Below are 17,689 nucleotides of genomic sequence, written 5' to 3'. Positions count from 1 at the left end.
TCAAAGTACCCAAATGAATTGTTGGACATATTTTGTCTGTAAATAGAATAGAAATACAAATCGCTTTAAATAATATGATGCTCCATTTACGTATTTCAAAGTACCCAAATGAATTGTTGGACATATTTTGTGCGTAAATAAATAGAATGGAAATACAAATCGGTGCAACTTGAGAGGTAAGGCCTCCCTATAGCTCCGCGATGGTGTATATGATGCTAGCGACAGCCTCCACGTCGCTATATCCTGCTTCCGACATCTGCATATGTGACAAAATTATATATTTTCAAAAAAAAACAGCAGACTGCAAGTCGATGTTTAGCTATTTAGAACATGTTATAATTTGGCAATGATGAGATACTATATTCTTTTTCAGAATACAGTTTTAATATGCATTATGCTTCGGATGATGTAAATAAATGCATATGCATACAACGAAGGAGAGCCCTAGAAGCTACCAGTTTAGTTTTTCCAAGTAATACTACTACAAATAAATAGGGAAAATTGAGCAAATAACAATGCAGATTATTATGTGCTAATAGCGTACTCTAAATCTCTATGGGTTCTTTTTCCGACCAAAACCAACCATAATATCCAAAGTTAGAGTGAGAAATTAAATTTTGGCACGTGACTCGCGAGTAGAAGCTGGCTTTCTATGAAAATTTATCATTTGTCAGACAGATGGCTGAAACAAAGCATCTAAATCAACCTTCAACCCAACACCTAAGCATAGCTCTATTCATTTATCAACAACAAAGAGAATTCAAATTTTTACCTTTTGTTAGAGAATTTGGAACACTAAAGAAAATAAATGCTGGTTGACAGGATAAAATGTGGAAAACAAATAAGCCAAACTTTGAAAACTTACCTCTCCAATTTAGCCATCAGAGCATGGACGCAATATTAGTACCTCACTAACTATCTTTCATATCATACGTGACAAACTGATATTAAAGACCTATCTTTCATATCATACATGACAAATTGATATTAAAGACCCTCTAGTCAGCTAACAAGCAAAAGGCGGAAGAGGTTGCCAGCAGGGGCTAGGGTAATAGGGTGTGGGACGTGAGCACGCACGGCCGTCCATCCTCAGCGAGCGCGCCTGAGGGTGGCGTGGCGGCCATCTGACGGCGCGGAGCTAGGGTTAGCGGCGCGGGGGCGAGGGCAAAGCGGGGTTTTCCCCGCGGCGGAAGGCTCTGGAAGGGTCACGGGTGTGCGCAGCCGTGGTAGTGCGCGGCGAGCCTGTCCCATCGCCCCTCCGCACGCACCGCGCGCGTGAGGCGTATGGCGCGAGGTGGAAGAAGGGGCAATAGGGCCGACTAACAGGCGAGCCCCACTTGGTGGTGAGGGAAAGGAGAGGGAGAGAGGGTGCGGTGGCCTGGCGGGCTGGTTGGGCTGGCTGGACCGATTCGATGGGCTAGCTAGCTGGGCTGCTGGCAGGAGAGGTAGGTTGGCGGGCCATGCTGGTTGGTTGTGGGTCGGCTTAGTTTGGTTAGATGTTAAGTTAGTTTTAGGTTTGGTTTTTACGCTCAACTTTGAAAGCCAAATAAAATTTAAAAAGAGCCAAATCAAACTAGCACACAAGTTTTGAAATTAATCTTAATGTTAATTTATTAGGGAATTCTAGATAAGAAGAGAATTTGACTTCCAATTTCAAATGAGCACACAATTCAAATAAAGGTTTTAAATTTTTGAAAACTCACTTAATTTAATATTTTAGATTTTTAGGAATATTACGCGTGACGTGGGAGGGATCTGGGGATGAAAAAAAAACGGAAGGGTGAGGGGTGGGCGGACCGACGGACTGAAAGGCACAAACATGTACGATGTTTTTTACTCGGTTTTGTTTTTTAGCTGTAGAGAAAACAAAATGGCAGCTCAAAAAACAAGTCAAAAGCAAGGGGAGCTTCGTCCGTGGAACGTCTGCTCTCCGGCTCTGCCACGGAGTGTGATTCAGGACCACGAAAAATACACGGCAGCCATCCATCATTCGTTGAATCAATCAATAAAAGAAAAACAACGAAATGGAGACGAGACGGTTGGAGGAGCAGGTGATGACACACGGCGGGGATTCCGCTGGTAATGGTGTCGTCAGGTTGCTAATGCCACGCGCTGACGTGGTCATGCCTGCCTGCGACAAGCTAGCTACTAGTGCCCTTTTCTCCGCAAAGTATACCACTGAAAAACAAGCAGCAGCTACCCATTGTTTTGGACCGTATCGGATGCCCCCTGCCCATGCCCATTGGATCCAACAAGTATACTACCAGCCAATTGAAGGGAAATCAATACGTAGTCTTTCTCCAAACCAAGTACCAACACAAGTGTGGTGGGAGCCGGAAATTTTGGTGCATGCACTAGTGTACAAACTGCACGTTAACCGTATCGAGTCCGTAACCTTAGTTTTCTTGTAAAGGAGGAGCAGAGTTTGTAACGTTCTTATTTTCCATTCCCCTCCGTGCATTCGCCTGACCTCTATACGTATGCGGGTACGTCACGTCGTCATCAAGCGTGGGTACGTACTACGTGCACCCGTGGACGGCGACCTTGCCGACTTGGGTTGGAATTGCCGATTTGGATTGGATGGATGTCGTCACCGCTCCATTGGAGTACTACTTGGATTCTTTGGCCGTCCCTCCCTACCTTTCTGCCTGCCCAGGTCACCGGCAAGCGCTAGCTGATTTTTGTGTACACGTACACACACCACCAGGGCGTGAGCGTGACGTGACGAGATCAATCAAACAAGCTGGTAAAAATCTCGTAATTACGGACTGTGCATCCACCTGTCTGCTTCGCTGTTACCACCACATGCACATACCACTTTTCATGACTCGTCGCTTTTCACGACCAATGCTTGGATTCTGCATATACCACTTTTGATATACCAGAAACAAATTGCTCTCCCTCACTCTTCTCTCTCTCTTCTTCTCTCCCAAAGGTAAAGAGAAGAAAAACAAAAGACGAGTCCAGAAATATTGGCCCAATCTCCGGACTCGTCCAGGCCACATTGCTCACTTGCAACCACCACCCCATCGTCCCCACGGGGTAACTATAATAAAGGAAAAAGAAAAAGAAAAACAATTTTCTACTGCCAGCGGAAGAAGGGCCAGCCATGTCTGCTTCTGCTTGGTTGGAAGCCCAACAGAACAGAACAGAACAGAACAGACGACGAAACAGCAGACGACTCGTTCCACCGGTGGCCCTGGCCGCCGCATCTGACTTGCCTTCCTCCTCTTCTTCTACAGTCGTAGTACTAGGCTACCTCCTCCTCCTAAAAATCCTCATCCTCCTCGATCTGCACAATTCCCACACGCAACCTCGTCGACCATTCCAATCCCCAATTTCCAGCTCGATTCCTTTACAATTTCCAGAGGGGAATGAATGAGCAACCAGCTGCGAATTGAATTAGTAGACGGGCATGCCGAGGAGCCCCGGCAGGCGGCCGGGGCTCGGCGGCGGGGGCGGCGGGGAGGGGGACTTCTTCGCCGGCCGCTCGATCGGCCCCACGTGCGAGCGGAACCCGGCGGTGACCACCGCGTCGCGCACGCACCAGTGGAAGGGCGCCGGGCGCATGGCCGCGGCCGCCGCCTCGCACTCGGGGCACGGCGGGCGCGGGGACCACAGCGGCGGCTCCTCCAGCTCCGGCGGCAGCGGCAGGTACGGATCCGCCGCCGCGGTGCTCATCAGGTACCAGTCGCGCTGCCGCTGCAGCTCCCGCAGCTGCGCCTCATAGTCCCAGCCGCCGAACACCGCGGGGGGCGCGGCCGCGACCACCAGGGACGCCAGATCCGTGGGCGGGAGCCGCTTCAGGATGGTCTTCTCCGGCGGGGACGACGCCGCAGCGGCTGCGGCCTTCTTGTCCCGGCGGGCGCGGCCGCCCCGGCGCTCGCGGCGGGCGCGTCGGAGGCCCGCGAGGACGTAGCATCCGGAGCCCTCTCGCGCGACGGCGGCGGCGAGGTCCGTGCCCTCCTCGAGGGGCACGCGGCGCGCGCGGCGAGGGCGCGCTAGCGAGGCGGAGATCTGGTTGGGCGCGACGCCGACGCGGTCGGCGACGACGGCCTGCAGCCTCTTGACGGCGAGCGACGGCTGCACGGTGACGGTGCCCAGGTCGACGGTCCGGTCGCCGTCGACGAAGAGGACCGGCAGCACGGCGGCGGGCGGGGGCGAGGACGACGCCGCGAGCTCCCCCATGTCGACTTCAGCAGCCGATTGTCCGCGGGGCGGAGGCCACAAGCATCGAATCGTATCGAGCCGAGTCGGGGGGCACTCTGCTTTGGCTGGGTTGTTGTTGCAATGGAATAGAGGGGAGAAGGGAGAAAGGGAGGGTTTTATAGAGGGGAGATAAGGCGATGAGAGAGAAAGTGAGGGAGAGGCGGTGTGCAAGAGAAGGGAACCGGCCTGTGTCTTTCCTTGGCAACCAAGGCAGAGACCTGCAGCGCGGGGCCCAGCAGCAGCGTGGGACTGGGGGTGGCGGCCGCGACGTCAGCGCTTCCTTGCCCGCGGGTGCAACCGCGGCGGCCTGGAGTGGGCCCTGTTGTCTGTCTGGATGGTACAGGCCGCAGCGCGTGCCGGAACCGGAAGAGAGGGCTGGAGATTTTTCATGCGGGCTTCTGTGAACCCGTCCTCGCCCGCGTCACGCGGCCGGCACGGCGGACCTGGCTGCCGACACGTGGGCGCCAACCAGAGAGGTTGGGGGTGGCCCGCCCGCTCGCTTGTTTACCGTTTGCTTTCTGGCAGCCATGGATTTGGTGTGATAAGCGCGTCCACCCCAATCGCTTTGTTTGTTTGGGCAGTGACCCGGGCGCTTGCAAAACTGCACTCGCTTTCCTAGCACCAGCAGCAGCAGAGCTGCCAAAATCGTGCTTAGCTCCACGAGACGTCTATGGAGGCCTCTCTTTTAACCCCATTTTAGCACTTTTATTGCTACACAGGTGTGCTAAAGGTGGGTGCTAAACTTTAACCCCTCCAAGGGATGCTAAATTGTGCTAAAAGGATTAAAAATGGTCCCCGGTTCCATTTTTTCGCTGATTGCCCCCCTCCCCACACTCCCTCTCTCTCCTCCCCGCCACATCCCCGCCTCCCTCCACCGGCCCCGCTGCCTCCGCTCGGCCCCGCCGCCTCCGCACCCAGCCGCAAATCCCCACCCCTCCATCCCTCCCTGACTCTGTCCCCACTCCCGCGCCGCCGCCTCGCGCTCTCCGGCATCCCCCACGGCGGCTCCGTTGGCGGAGAAGAGGGAGGCGACAGCGGGGCCGAGCCGCGCGAGGAGGTCGTGGAAGTAGGGTGGCGGCAGGGATCCGAGTAGGCAGAAGGAGGCGCGCGGCGGGTGAAGGCGGTGTGAAGGAGCGGGAGGACGAGCGTGGCGGAGGCGAGGGTCTCCTACTCCCGCTGCTCATGCGCCTTCGGGGAGGGGTTGGCGGGAGGTCACGGGGTCCGTCTCCAACAAGTGCCCCACCGTGTTGGTTTTGGTTGAGATCTCGGGCTTGATCCGCACTAGGCACCGCGACGAGGAGCTCCAGCCTCGATAGTGAGCGGAGGCAAAGGCCGGCAGTCCGGCAGCCAGGGAGCGGCGGTCCACGCAGGCCAGACGCGGCGGGGAAGGTGGCAGTGGGTGGTGGCCCCCATGTTCTGGCTCTGGAGATTTGTGTGGCAAGAACATGAGAGGAGGAGAAAGAGAATTGGAGGGAAGGAGAGAGAATAGTGCAGTTGAATGGAGGGGTAAATATGTCTTTTGCAAACTAAGGTGCTAAACTTTAACACTCCATTCGAGAAGGCTAAACTTGAGCACCTGGTTCCCAATAGAGCTTGTAGCGGGCAGATTAATACTTGCTCAAACAGTCCATCTCGTTGAAAGAGACCGTATTGCAGACTGGTGTTAATTACATTAATGTACTGCCTCCCAAACGCACCGAACTTAATTCATAGCGGTAAACAAATGCCTACGTGAAGAAAGGCATAGCTTGATGGCATTTTTTTTCTCAAAAATAAAGAGAATCCTTCTTTTCCATGTCTGTTTATTTAGAGAGGACGAGGACTACTTTACATTAATCAATGACTATTTAAAGGCATGCCTGTTGTTTTAGAGGGAAGGATGCTTTTTTTTTTTTTTGAGAAAGAGGATGTTAGGCAGGGGGGGAGATGAGTTTCGGTGGAGCAATTTAATTCTGGGCTGGGCTAGCTTTCCAGACTGTCCAGTGTTTTCTTTCAACTAAATAATGGGCCGTCCTAGCAAGTAGGACTTCTTATGTTAGTTCCCTATGTTGTAAGCGTTGCACGAAACTTTGGGCGTGCTTGGTTCCTTTGCTTGGTCCTGTGTTGCCTTGCTAGGCGAGGTTAGGGAGCAAGCCAGGATGCTTGGTTTTCTCTCCCGAGCGCTTTGGAGCTTGTGCAGGCAAGAATTGGCTGCTCGCCTGCTCCAGCAAGGTCCTCGTTGCTCGCACCGATGAGGCGAGGCAAAGCGAGGCGCCGGAACCAAGCGCGCCCTTAGTCAACACAATTTGAATGAAGTTTGCTCGAACCACACTGTCCAAATGGTTTCCACTCGAGGATGGCCGATCGAACAACAGGCTCACTGTCTACCGAGTATATTCAAGTCTTGCGTGTAAAGACTAGTCATACAGTCCGTCCACCAAACGCTCTCTTCGTGGATTCGCGGAACAGACGAAGAAGAAGGTCCGGCTAACTCCCATAATAAGCCCACGGGCCGAAACGACCTGCTTGCTGCTCGGTCCAAGTCTATCTAACAGGCCGAATTGGAGGGCTGACCGTTCGGGCCCGCCTTCATCAATCCATCCCCTCCCCAGCCAGAGAGCATCGATTTGGTTGGATTCGCTTTCTCTGCGATGGTGGCCGCCGCATCTGCACGCTGCTGCCTGCTTGCAAACCCCATCGTCCACCACAGCCGCCCCGCCGCGTCCGCGCTCCGCCTCCCGCGACGAACCAGGCCGCCACTCTCCTCCTCCTCCTCGCGCTCCTGCTCGACCTCCGCGTCGCCGCTCGTCACCGTTGCATCCATGGACGCGCCGCCGGAGGGCTACCGCACCAACGTCGGCATCTGCCTCGCCAACCCCTCCCTCACCAAGGCAAGCTCGCACCCCCACTAGAGCCCGATCCTAGGATCTGATGGTCCCTTTTTCTGATGGTCCAGTCCCTCTTTGTCTCCAGATTTTCTCGGCTTCTAGGATCGACATTCCTAGCGCGTGGCAGATGCCCCAGGTGATTTCTGAGAGCTGCTCTAGTTATTGACATCTAATTTTACATACCCTAAGCGTACAGTTCCTAAACGCAAACCATGGAGTACTAATCTGCTCACAGGGCGGTATAGATGCAGGGGAAGAACCAAGAGCAGCTGCTGTTAGGGAGTTGAGAGAAGAGACTGGCGTCACATCCGCAGAGATCGTGGCTGAGGTCAGTTCACCTTTTCATCTCATTACCCTCGCACCCTTTTGATTTGGATGCGTGGTGCTAAACTTTAGCAGGGTCACATCGAATGTTCGGATGCTAATTAGGAGGACTAAATATGAGCTAATTACAAAACTAATTGCACAGATGGAGTCTAATTCGCGAGATGAATCTATTAAGGCTAATGAATCCATCATTAGCAAATGGTTATTGTAGCACCACATTGTCAAATCATGGACTAATTAGGCTTAATAGATTCGTCTTGCGAATTAGACTCCATCTGTGCAATTAGTTTTGTAATTAGACTATATTTAATACTCCTAATTAGTATCCAAACATCCAATGTGACAGGTGCTAAAGTTTAGCAGGGGTATCCAAACACCCGATCAGATGTGACAGGTGCTAAAGTTTAGCAGGGGTATCCAAACACCCCCTTAATAGCCTGCTGATTAATATAGTTTTGCTTTTTTTAGTAAGTGATAGCTGAGTGCTTGCATGCATCTTTGTAGGCTCCTAACTGGTTGACATATGATTTCCCACCGGATGTGAGAGCAAAACTGAATGCTAGGTGGGGAACAAATTGGAAAGGCCAGGCTCAGAAATGGTAAGCTTGCTGAATTTCCTCACCTGAAAATTCTATGCAGTTTATTCCATCCCTTTTCTCTGCCTCAACTTTCAAACTGCAAAAACAAACCTAGATGGAAGACTAGTATAGCTAATTGCTATGAAAATATATGAATGTACGATCCTGATAGTAAGTTTCTTTTAACATTCTGAACGGATCAAAGTGAAAGTCTCCAAGGTATCACATAGCATAGAAATGAGCAGGCAAAATACTTTACCACAGGGCTAATTTGTCTCCCTGCCGTAGAAATGCAGTGTTATATATGCTGATTCTCAAAGGCCAGATAATGTCACTGTTTTAAAAGGTGGATGCCTAGATGCTTGACACCGATATGACTATTGCACCTGAGCAGCACCCCACTGCGCTTCTGGCGTCTAGTGCTTTTTTAGGACACTGGTTAATGCTGTTAGCTAGTCCACGTGAAATATGCCATGATATGTGAAGCACATTGTGTAGGAATATTAGAATTGGTAAGGAATATTCTGTGTATTGTGGTTGTATGTAGATTGTAGCACACTTGTTACAACCCAGTTTCTTAGAACTCATCTTACATTCAAAAAATTGTACACTGAGATTGATGCTTAGATACATTTCAATCAGCATCTGTTAATGAACCATGTGCCGGAATGGACCTGTATTCGTTTCTGCATTTTTCATGTTAGCAAGTGCAGTCAAATAAAACCATATAAGTGTCCCTTACTGTGGTGCCATTGAACAGTTCTCCCATGAGATGCAGTCACAGAAGTTCAATACAAACCTTCTTATATAGCGGAATTGGGTAGCAGTGGCAGAGCTTGGGCCAACATGTAGTGGGTACAGAACTCCAGATATCAAATAACTAGATTTTTTATATAGAATTAGGTGACTATTCTAAGGTTCTTAAAAAATTTGATTGATAAACAGGTAGGCTTGATACGACTCCCATCCTTGTACCACGGGTCACATTTGTTCCGATCCAAAACAATCCTGTTGCATCCCTTGTTTTATTTTTTTGCTGATTTCTTTATCTTATATAGGTATATTCTAATATCTTGTCAGCAATGGTTGTTTATACAATTTCGATGTTTACTGGATGTATGGGACCCATATTCTGCATTTCTACTGTTGTGCTATTGGAAGTCAAAAAACAACCTTTCATGACTTATGAAGCACCTCTTTGTTGTTGTGTTGGACTGACTGTATTTTTCCTTTCTATTTCTCGGAAAGTAACTGTCCAAACTGCTGTTATGTTGGTATCCTCTGATACAATATCAGGGTTTTTATAGCTTTGTTGTAGATACTAGACAGTTGTATTTACCATTGGCTAACATCACTGGTGTAAATTTCACAGCTGATAGTCTGGAACTTGGTGTGGAATGGTTTTCTGAGCTTTTACATTTGGGTCTTGTTCGATCTTAAATGAGATGGTCTAAGAAAAAGTCTCGGTTGGGTTTCAGTAGAGAGACATCACTATAGCTGCTTGCCCACTGATCTGGTGAAGCCCACTTACACTATCACCTCACCTCACCTCTGTCCTTCTCTCTTTGGGCTCAGGACTAGCAGATAGTGTGATTGAATGATAAGTTTGGGCCCAAGACTTGGAGATGGGCTGCACTAGATCCTTGTTTCTGTCATTCTGTATTTTGTTCATATGTTATCACCTGTGTAACGACACTGAACAGAACACTAAGTCAAAGTAATTTAACTATTGCCTGGTTCCTAGGAGCTGTTCTGGCATGTGACTTGTGGACATGTGATGCAATAATGCAGGTTTTTGTTTAGATTTACTGGAAATGATGATGAGATCAACCTCAATGGTGATGGATCTGAGAAGCCAGAGTTTGGTGAATGGACATGGATGACGCCCCAGGAAGTTATTGAAAAGGTGGGCTGTTTACCTGGACCTCTTTTTTTTTTCTTCTCATTCAATCCCTTCCGAAGTATCTGATATATTTCCATTTGAGCAGGCAGTTGATTTCAAAAAACCTGTATATGAGGAAGCACTGAAACACTTTGCGCCGCATCTACAGTCAGAACCAACTGTTTCGTCGTAGATCTGACCAGTTTGCATATATTTATTTTTGTGTGGAACTACCTTTTATATCCGGAACCCAATAATTTCTCATGAAGTGATGGAGGTATGCTACTATTTGGTAATGGATGACCTATATATTTAGTTATCATGTGAGCATTGGATCCTCATCTTTTCAGTCATACAATAAGTCGTGTAAACTGTTACGATAATTATCTAGTTTAGTTTTTGCCAGTTTGGAACATGCTAGCCAGTGTTTCTTGAAGCCTTTGTCATTGCCAATTAACTCAATGCATTGGGAGCACAGTGTTGAGCTAGTACTATTTGTGATATCCTACTAAAGAGACTATTGTACAGCCATCTCATATAATGTGGGGATTGTCGGAAAATGATGTGTGTTTGGCAGCAGCAGATATCAATGGCTGGCAATTGTTGCGGGAGGACAGAGAAAGCAAAGTGTCGGTTACACTTTGTACTGCGCCATGATATTGTCGCCTTTTGAGGGATAGGAGATGTGGTTAGGAAAGTGCGCGCAATTGCTGTTTTTGACAAGAGCATTTGCTGGTGAGTTGCAGTTGCAGATGAGATGTGTGATGACCACACGAGGTGCGTAGGAGCATGAAGCATCCTTAAATGCCTGGCGATAAAAGGTTGTTGGGTGAGTCTATAGCATTGGCGGAAGAAAGCAGCTGGTTTCTTCTTTCTTGTGCGCGCGCGCGCGCGCTTCTTTACCTCATGAACTGGGCAAACCTCCTTTAATGTTTGTTCCCTTGCCCTCTTGTTCTCGCCTTCCCTTTTCTTTTCCTGACTGCAACAGCTATTAGCTGTGACAAGGGACTGATTCCTATGATAAGGCGGCTGCACAAAAGCATGCCAAAGCAGCAAATGCATCATCCATGCGAGGCTCATCATTCTGATCTCCACCGCAATTGCTGAAACGAAAACAAGCACCACTCACTATGGAATGTGGATCGACTTGCAGGACGTACCCTAGCAGTAGCAGGCAATGCAAATGCAAGTGGCGGGTGCCTGGCAATACAAGAGGCGACAGTTTCGCCATGTGGATCGAATATGGCCATGAGGGTGTAGGGCACTGCCAACGTGGCCAATGAGGACCAATAATTGAGTCGCCATGGCCGCCCCGACGTGGAACATGGAACCAAGTGGCGGTCACCCTGTGCAGCAGCTGTGCTGTTCTCTCACATGGCATAGCGCGCTCTCGTGCTTGTTCCGCTCCCCCTCCAGGCCTCCCCACATGTTTCCTCTCCGCCTCTCATTATTCTACCCGGTGTCTCCTTTGTCCTTGTTCCATTTCTCCATTTTACTCCCTCCGTCCCAAACACCAACATATATCTCGTGATTACAGCAGCGATGAGCAGTCCTGTTCCCTTTTGCTACGTATATCTACCTTTTGCTACGTATCTAAACATAACATATATCTAGAAGTCTATGCATCTAGAAAAGTCAAAACGAGTAGTAATTTGGGACGGAGGGAGTACTAAGGGGCTGTTTGGTAATAGGGTGTTAAAATTTAACACCTGTCACATCGGATGTTTGATGCTAATTAGAAGTATTAAATATAGGCTAATTACAAAACTAATTGCATAAATGGAGTGTAATTCGCGAGACGAATCTATTAAGCCTAATTAGTCCATGATTTGACAATATGGTGCTATATTAACCATTTGCTAACGACGGATTAATTAGGCTTAATAGATTCATCTCGCGAATTAGCACAGGGTTCTGCAGTTAGTTTTATAATTAGCTCATGTTTAGTCCTCCTAATTAGGATCCGAACATCCGATGTGACACTACTAAAGTTTAGCACTTAGTATCCAAACATCCCCTAAATTGTTAACAAGCACAAGTTGAGTAACGATTTGCTTACAGCAGCGATGAGCAGTCTTGTTCCCTGACTGACGCCGATGCCGCACCTGCCCTCGCCCGCGGACCACTCGTGATGCATTTCGCACATGGGTGGGTGGTACAAGTACAGCAGCATCTGATTCATCGGGAACATACATGTACAAACCAAGACACCGGCCTCCATTAAGTAAAGCAACGCCAATCCGGTATGAAGCTGCTCATCAGCCAGAGCAGGAGTACCAGTTTCAGTCAAGGGGCATGCTTGCTGAATCTCATCTCAAGACACAAAAACGTCGCTTTTCGTCTACTCCATCGGTAAGAAACTTAATGCATGCACCCTTGCCAGCTGGCACATCTTATTCCTAGCGAGTACCGACATGATCATTAAGCAACTAATAGGGGCTGATCATGTGTCCCACCAGAATGACACTCATTAGTCATTGCTGGACTGCATCGGATGGAGTCGCTTTCACCAGGCCGAGAGATTCAGGGCGGCAGGAGAAGTGACTCACAGCTAATCCTCACTACTTTCACATCAAACCTTACCTATCAGATGTACAGGTGCTAATTCTACAGTAGCACCACTTGGCTGCCACATCCACCACAACTCATGTCACTGGTGTTACCTCCAGCAGAGCAGCACCGTTCAAGAACAACACCGGATCGATGTGTATGACATGATTCATTTCGTGCGCTCGGGACATTGATAACTATCTAGGCATGATGCATCCAGTAGTGCAGGGCTCTTGGAAGGTGCCAAAATGCAAGCCTGGACCGCGCGCTACTGATTGCTCCATGTAGGCATGAGGCTGCTCTCATGGTTTGGATCACTGATGCTGTCCCCTCCCGGAGCACGAGACAGGAGATGCCATGGCCATTTGCAAAAATTTCCTTCCGGGCACAGGAAGCTAAACAAGCATTACACATGTCTTGATCACGACTCGGAAAAGCCAGAGACTTGAGTATCAAGATTGGAATAACACAAAGAAGCAATCCTACCACCAAAAAGAAACATATCATCTATCTACACAAGAAGCACAAGCACATGGGCAATGGTGCGCTATCTTTTTTTTTTTTACCTACAACCAACAAATTAAACGCTGTGCGAAAACAGGCGAGAGAAAACAGGGGAGAGAGATGTACTTATTATCCCATCCCAGCGGTCGGTAGATAAAGATGTATTCCTCCTCTTCACCGGCCGTCCGCCGAGGTGAACGACTCGGCAAACCCGGCTGGCCGGGCCGGGATGCTGCCCTTGCTGTCTTCCAGGCTCAGGATGCTCCCGTCCGTCATGCTGGCCTCTGCGTCCTGCCAGCTCTTCACCATCTGCAGCAGCGGCAGGTGCAGGTCGATGCCCAGGTAGTCCTCGGCCTCGTCCTTCACAGGCTTCCACTTCTCCACCATCGGGACCAGCACGTTCACGGCGTGCCCCATGTCCGGCCGCTGAGAGGGCTCCCGGGCAGTGCAGTGTCCAGCAAGCTCTGCGATCACGCTGATGCTCTCGAAGATTTCTTCGTCGGTCACATCAAGAGTGGGATCGATCGCTGCTCTCAGCTTCTCCTCATCCTTCCTTATCTGACAGAACCAGTATGCCAGATGACGGGTTTCCTCACCCTCACCTACACGGCTGTCATCAATAGCAGTTGTCCCTGTTATCAGCTCCAGCAGCACTACCCCAAAGCTGAAGACATCTGCTTTTGTTGAGATTTTCCCCGTCACTGCAGGATCAGAATAACAACTTATCATCAGCCACACATTCAGGAACCGATCGTAATAACAAGGTCAATGACTATCATCATAACCAAAACGAAAAGGGGGGATATTGGGCAGATTATTTATTTATGTATTACATGATCACTCCACGTTCACAAAAAAATCTCATCTCCTGAAGCAGAGCACAAACTCCTATATGAAGCCAATACCATGAGGTAGTAACTGAAAACCTCAAGCCAGTGTGTGTGTTATGATCTGTGAAATGACCTTTAGCAAGGGCAGGGCTACCAGAAGTTCCAAGATAACTATGAAATCAATTCGGTTACATGACAAGAGGCTATTTTGTGATGGAAAAGAACTAACTTCTATTTCAGACAACCTTAGTGCATGTAAGGCTACTCAAAAAGAGCAAAACTTATTGGCCTTAAACACACAGCTAATAAAATGGGGTGATAATTCAAAGCTTCTGATATCTGACAATAGTAATTAGCATTAAACGGTCAATTCAAAGTTTCTGATATCTGACAATAGTAATTACTAGCATTTAACGGTCTCGATTGAAGCGAAAGCAACCGAGATTAAAATGGTAGCATTATCGAATTTTTACCTGCATACTCAGGAGCCAAGTATCCAAAAGTTCCAGCGAGTCTGGTTGCCACAGAGAAGTTCCCATCCGGAGCGTCTTTCATCAGCCCAAAGTCGGACACCTTTGCCCGGAAGTCATCGCCTAGTAGAATGTTTGCTGACTTAAGATCCCTGTGAATGAACCGGTGATGACCCAGGTTGTGAAGGTATTCCATCCCGCGGGCAACATCCAGCGCAATGTTGAGCCTCTTCTTCAATGAGAGAGGCTCCAACCCAAACTGCTTCCACTGGAACAGATGCCTGCTCAAAGCCCCATTAGGCATGTATTCATAGACCAGCAGCCTCTCGTTCCCTTCAATCGCGTATCCCAGAATCGACACCAAATTGCGGTGGCGGACCTTGGTTAGAACGGCAATCTCAGCTTGGAACTCGTCCAAAGCCTTGTTGCTGACAGCCACAGACTCCATCCTCTTCACCGCAATCATGGTGCCATCGTGCAGCTCCCCTTTGTAGACGACACCGAATCCCCCATGGCCAAGCACATTCTCCTTGGCAAAATTCTTGGTGGCGCCACGGAGGACCTGCACTGCAATCACGAAATTTCCAGCCTCGATCATGTGAACACCACCAGTCAGGCTGCTGCTCCCGCTGTGCGTGTTGCCTTGAGATGTGCCGCTGCTGCCATCATTGGTCGCCACAACAATCTTGGCCAAGTTATCTGGATCGGAACTATCACGGGGATGGACGACCACAGAGGCGCCCTGTGGCGGCGTTGATGCCCTTTTCTTGCAGAAGAACACAGCACCCACCGATATCAAAGCAGCCACGCTGACTGCAACCGGAATGGTTGTGCCCAGCAAGACAGCTGATGAGGTCTTCTTCCTATCCCCCGGGATGGCTGCATTACTGCCATGTGAGCCTGGTGCGCCGCCGTCATGTGCTGCTGGAGAACGAGGGGAATTGCTTGGCTGTGCATCCGGTGCTGCTGCCGTGCTATTGAAGTTGAGATTACCGGAGAGATTGACCTGGACACTCGGCTTGAAGGTGGGCAGTGGCCCGGATAAGTCATTCATGGACAAGTCGAGCTTTTGAAGCAAGGCAAGCTTGGTGAGGCTGTCCGGGACTGTGCCGGTAAGATGGTTCCCGCCGAGGTTGACGTCTACGAGCGTGGTGATGTTGCCGAGACTCGGGCTGATTGTGCCGTTGAGGCCTTTGTTGGGCAGGTTGAGCACGGTGAGTTTGCCTTGGACGCAGGTGACGCCGGCCCAACTCGCCGCCCCCGCGCAGGGGTCGTTCCCGGACCAGGAATCGACGAGTCCGGTGGGGTACTGCACGCCGGCGAGGAATTGAAGCAATGCCATAACCTCCGGCGCGCAGGTGTCCCCTGGCTTGGCGGCGCAGAACTCGTTGCCGGCGAAGGTGAAATTTGGCGCCTTGACGGGCGGCACGGGGCCCAAGAGATTGTTGTTGTCGATCTTGAGCTCCTGGAGGGCGGGCAGGGTGGCGAGGCCAGGAGGCACGAGGCCTCGGAGCTGGTTGCTGTTGAGCCTGACGGTGTAGAGGCCCTTGCAGGCGGCGATGTCGTCGGGGATGGGGCCGGTGAACTGGTTGCCGTGCAGCCAGAGCTCCTGGAGGCTGGTCATGGTGGCGATGACGTCAAGGGTGCCGGAGAGCTTGGCTTCCCCGAGCTGGTTGTTGAGCCAGAGCCTCTGGATGGCGGAGCCGTTGAAGGTGTCCGGGATGGGGCCGGAGAGGTTGTTGTAGGAGAGGGTGAGGTTCTGGAGGCTGTTCATGGTGCCGAGGAATGGCGGGATGGCGCCGGAGAGGCTGCAGTTGTCGAGGGAGAGTGTCTGGAGCTGCTGCGCGGAGGTCGCGAGGGCGTCGGGGGGCGCCCAGCCCCCGGTGGAGGCGTTGAGTCGCGGGTTGTTGCCGAGGGAGATGTCGAGGAGGTCGGTGAGGCCGTCGAAGAAGTCGGCGGGGATGGTGTCGAAGTCGTTGTTGTTGAGGAAGGCTTGGCGGAGGCTGGACATGCCGCGGAAGGAGGGGAGCGGGCCGGAGAGGGCGTTCCCCTGGAGGCTGAGGCCCTGGAGGGCGGTGAGGGAGGAGAAGCTGGCGGGGAGGGTGCCGGCGAGGCCGGCGTTCTTGAGGTCGAGGTTGTCGACGCGGCCGTCGCGGTCGCAGGAGACGTGCGGCCAGGCGGGGGGCCCGCAGGCGTCGTCGCCGGCTTCGGGCCACCCGAGCGCGTCGGGGTTGGTCAGGGACTTGCGGAGGTCGCGGAGCACGGCGAGGTCGGCCGGGTGCGTGGCCGCCGCCGCCGCCGTGGCGAGGAGGAGGAGGGCGAGGAGGGGCAGGACGGGGGCGGCGGCGGCGGAGTCCATGTGGATGGCGGAGGCGGCGTGGCGCCGGACGGGGGGAGCATTGAAGAGCGGGGCCTGGGCTGGAGCGAGGAGGAGGGCGGGCACGGCAGGGGGCAGGGGCAGCTGCTCTGGTCCTGGTCGGTCGGGCTCTCCGTTTTGTTGGGGTTTTCTCCTCGTTGGGGCAGTGGGATTAGGAAGGAGCAAGCGTCTTCCTCCTCGGCTTGGTTGGGATGGGAAGCAGTGGCAGGCTGGGGAATAGAATGGAATGGTCTGTTTCTTCTCCCTGCCTGCCTTTTGTTTTGTTTCCTTGGCATTCTCCCTTTCTTTCTCCCAAGATTCTGCTGTGTGTGGTCGTCGTCTTTTGTTTCGTCAGGAGAGCAGAGGAGGAGGAGAAGATTTGCGACCACTAACCACTGTCTTGGGTCACCACCAGAACCAATGTCTCCATGTCATGTCTGCACCAAACCAACCGGTTTACTGCTTACTGCTAATTGTCACGATTTGCGGTGATTCATGGATGCATACTCCAGTGGCATTTTTTTTTTTTGGGGGGGGGGGGGGGGGGGGGGGCGCCTAGGCTAATTACTTGACGAGAGAGATCCAACCACATGTAATTCTGTACTTTTCTGTGGCTGTTAGTCATTGCGGCAATTAAGTACTCCAATTGCAAACCGGATGTACTGCATCAAGCATTTATTCACGCCTGCAAATCCTCCCTCCATTAACACCCACCTCCGCCGCCTCGTGCGGGCGAAATCCACCTCGACACGTGTGCACGGTCCCTCTCATTTTTCATGGCCCGCAAAGATAATCCTAAGGCCTAAGGCCTTCCCACCTTCTAAAATTCTAAAATTTTAGTTCCTAAAATATTTAGTTAGTTTTTAGTCCATAGTCTAAAGCATGTTTAGTTCCACCTCCTAAAACTAACTAAAAGCAATAAATATTATTGTAAAATAACCATACTACCCTCCCCATACCCTTGCTCCTTCTTTGCCCACATCTCCCCTCCTCCCGCTTCCTCGCACATACACACCCTTAAATTTGATCAAGTTTACAATGTCAGGTCCTGTTTGGTTCCCACCTCCTAAAATTTTAGTGACTAAAAAGTTTTAGTCCCATTTTAATCCACCTCCT

At 50.8% G+C, this 17,689-nt stretch overlaps 3 protein-coding genes across 3 annotated transcripts; 1 reads left to right on the top strand and 2 right to left on the bottom strand.

Annotated features, from left to right (window-relative positions):
- Nucleotides 1-2,747: 2,747 nt before the first annotated feature.
- On the bottom strand, nt 2,748-4,318 carry LOC117849523 (uncharacterized). The gene has a single exon (XM_034731097.2). The coding sequence runs from the start codon at nt 4,186-4,188 to the stop codon at nt 3,403-3,405; it is 786 nt and encodes a 261-aa protein (XP_034586988.1). The 5' UTR covers nt 4,189-4,318; the 3' UTR covers nt 2,748-3,402.
- Nucleotides 4,319-6,808: 2,490 nt separating this feature from the next.
- On the top strand, nt 6,809-10,351 carry LOC117849524 (nudix hydrolase 26, chloroplastic). The gene is made up of 6 exons (XM_034731098.2): nt 6,809-7,079; nt 7,162-7,212; nt 7,312-7,404; nt 7,908-8,002; nt 9,773-9,887; nt 9,970-10,351. Exons 1-6 carry the CDS (start codon nt 6,840-6,842, stop codon nt 10,054-10,056), a joined length of 681 nt encoding a protein of 226 aa, XP_034586989.1. The 5' UTR covers nt 6,809-6,839; the 3' UTR covers nt 10,057-10,351.
- A 2,426-nt stretch (nt 10,352-12,777) lies between these two features.
- On the bottom strand, nt 12,778-16,833 carry LOC117848944 (receptor protein kinase TMK1). Its single transcript, XM_034730535.2, has 2 exons — nt 14,221-16,833; nt 12,778-13,618 (listed from the first exon to the last, which is right to left on the bottom strand). The coding sequence occupies exons 1-2, from the start codon at nt 16,574-16,576 to the stop codon at nt 13,092-13,094; spliced, it is 2,883 nt and encodes a 960-aa protein (XP_034586426.1). The 5' UTR covers nt 16,577-16,833; the 3' UTR covers nt 12,778-13,091.
- Nucleotides 16,834-17,689: the final 856 nt, after the last annotated feature.

Source organism: Setaria viridis, chromosome 3, assembly GCF_005286985.2.
Source record: "Setaria viridis chromosome 3, Setaria_viridis_v4.0, whole genome shotgun sequence".
Taxonomy (NCBI): domain Eukaryota; kingdom Viridiplantae; phylum Streptophyta; class Magnoliopsida; order Poales; family Poaceae; genus Setaria; species Setaria viridis.
Note: the sequence above shows the minus strand (reverse complement) of the source record. Positions and strands in the feature narration are given on the sequence as shown.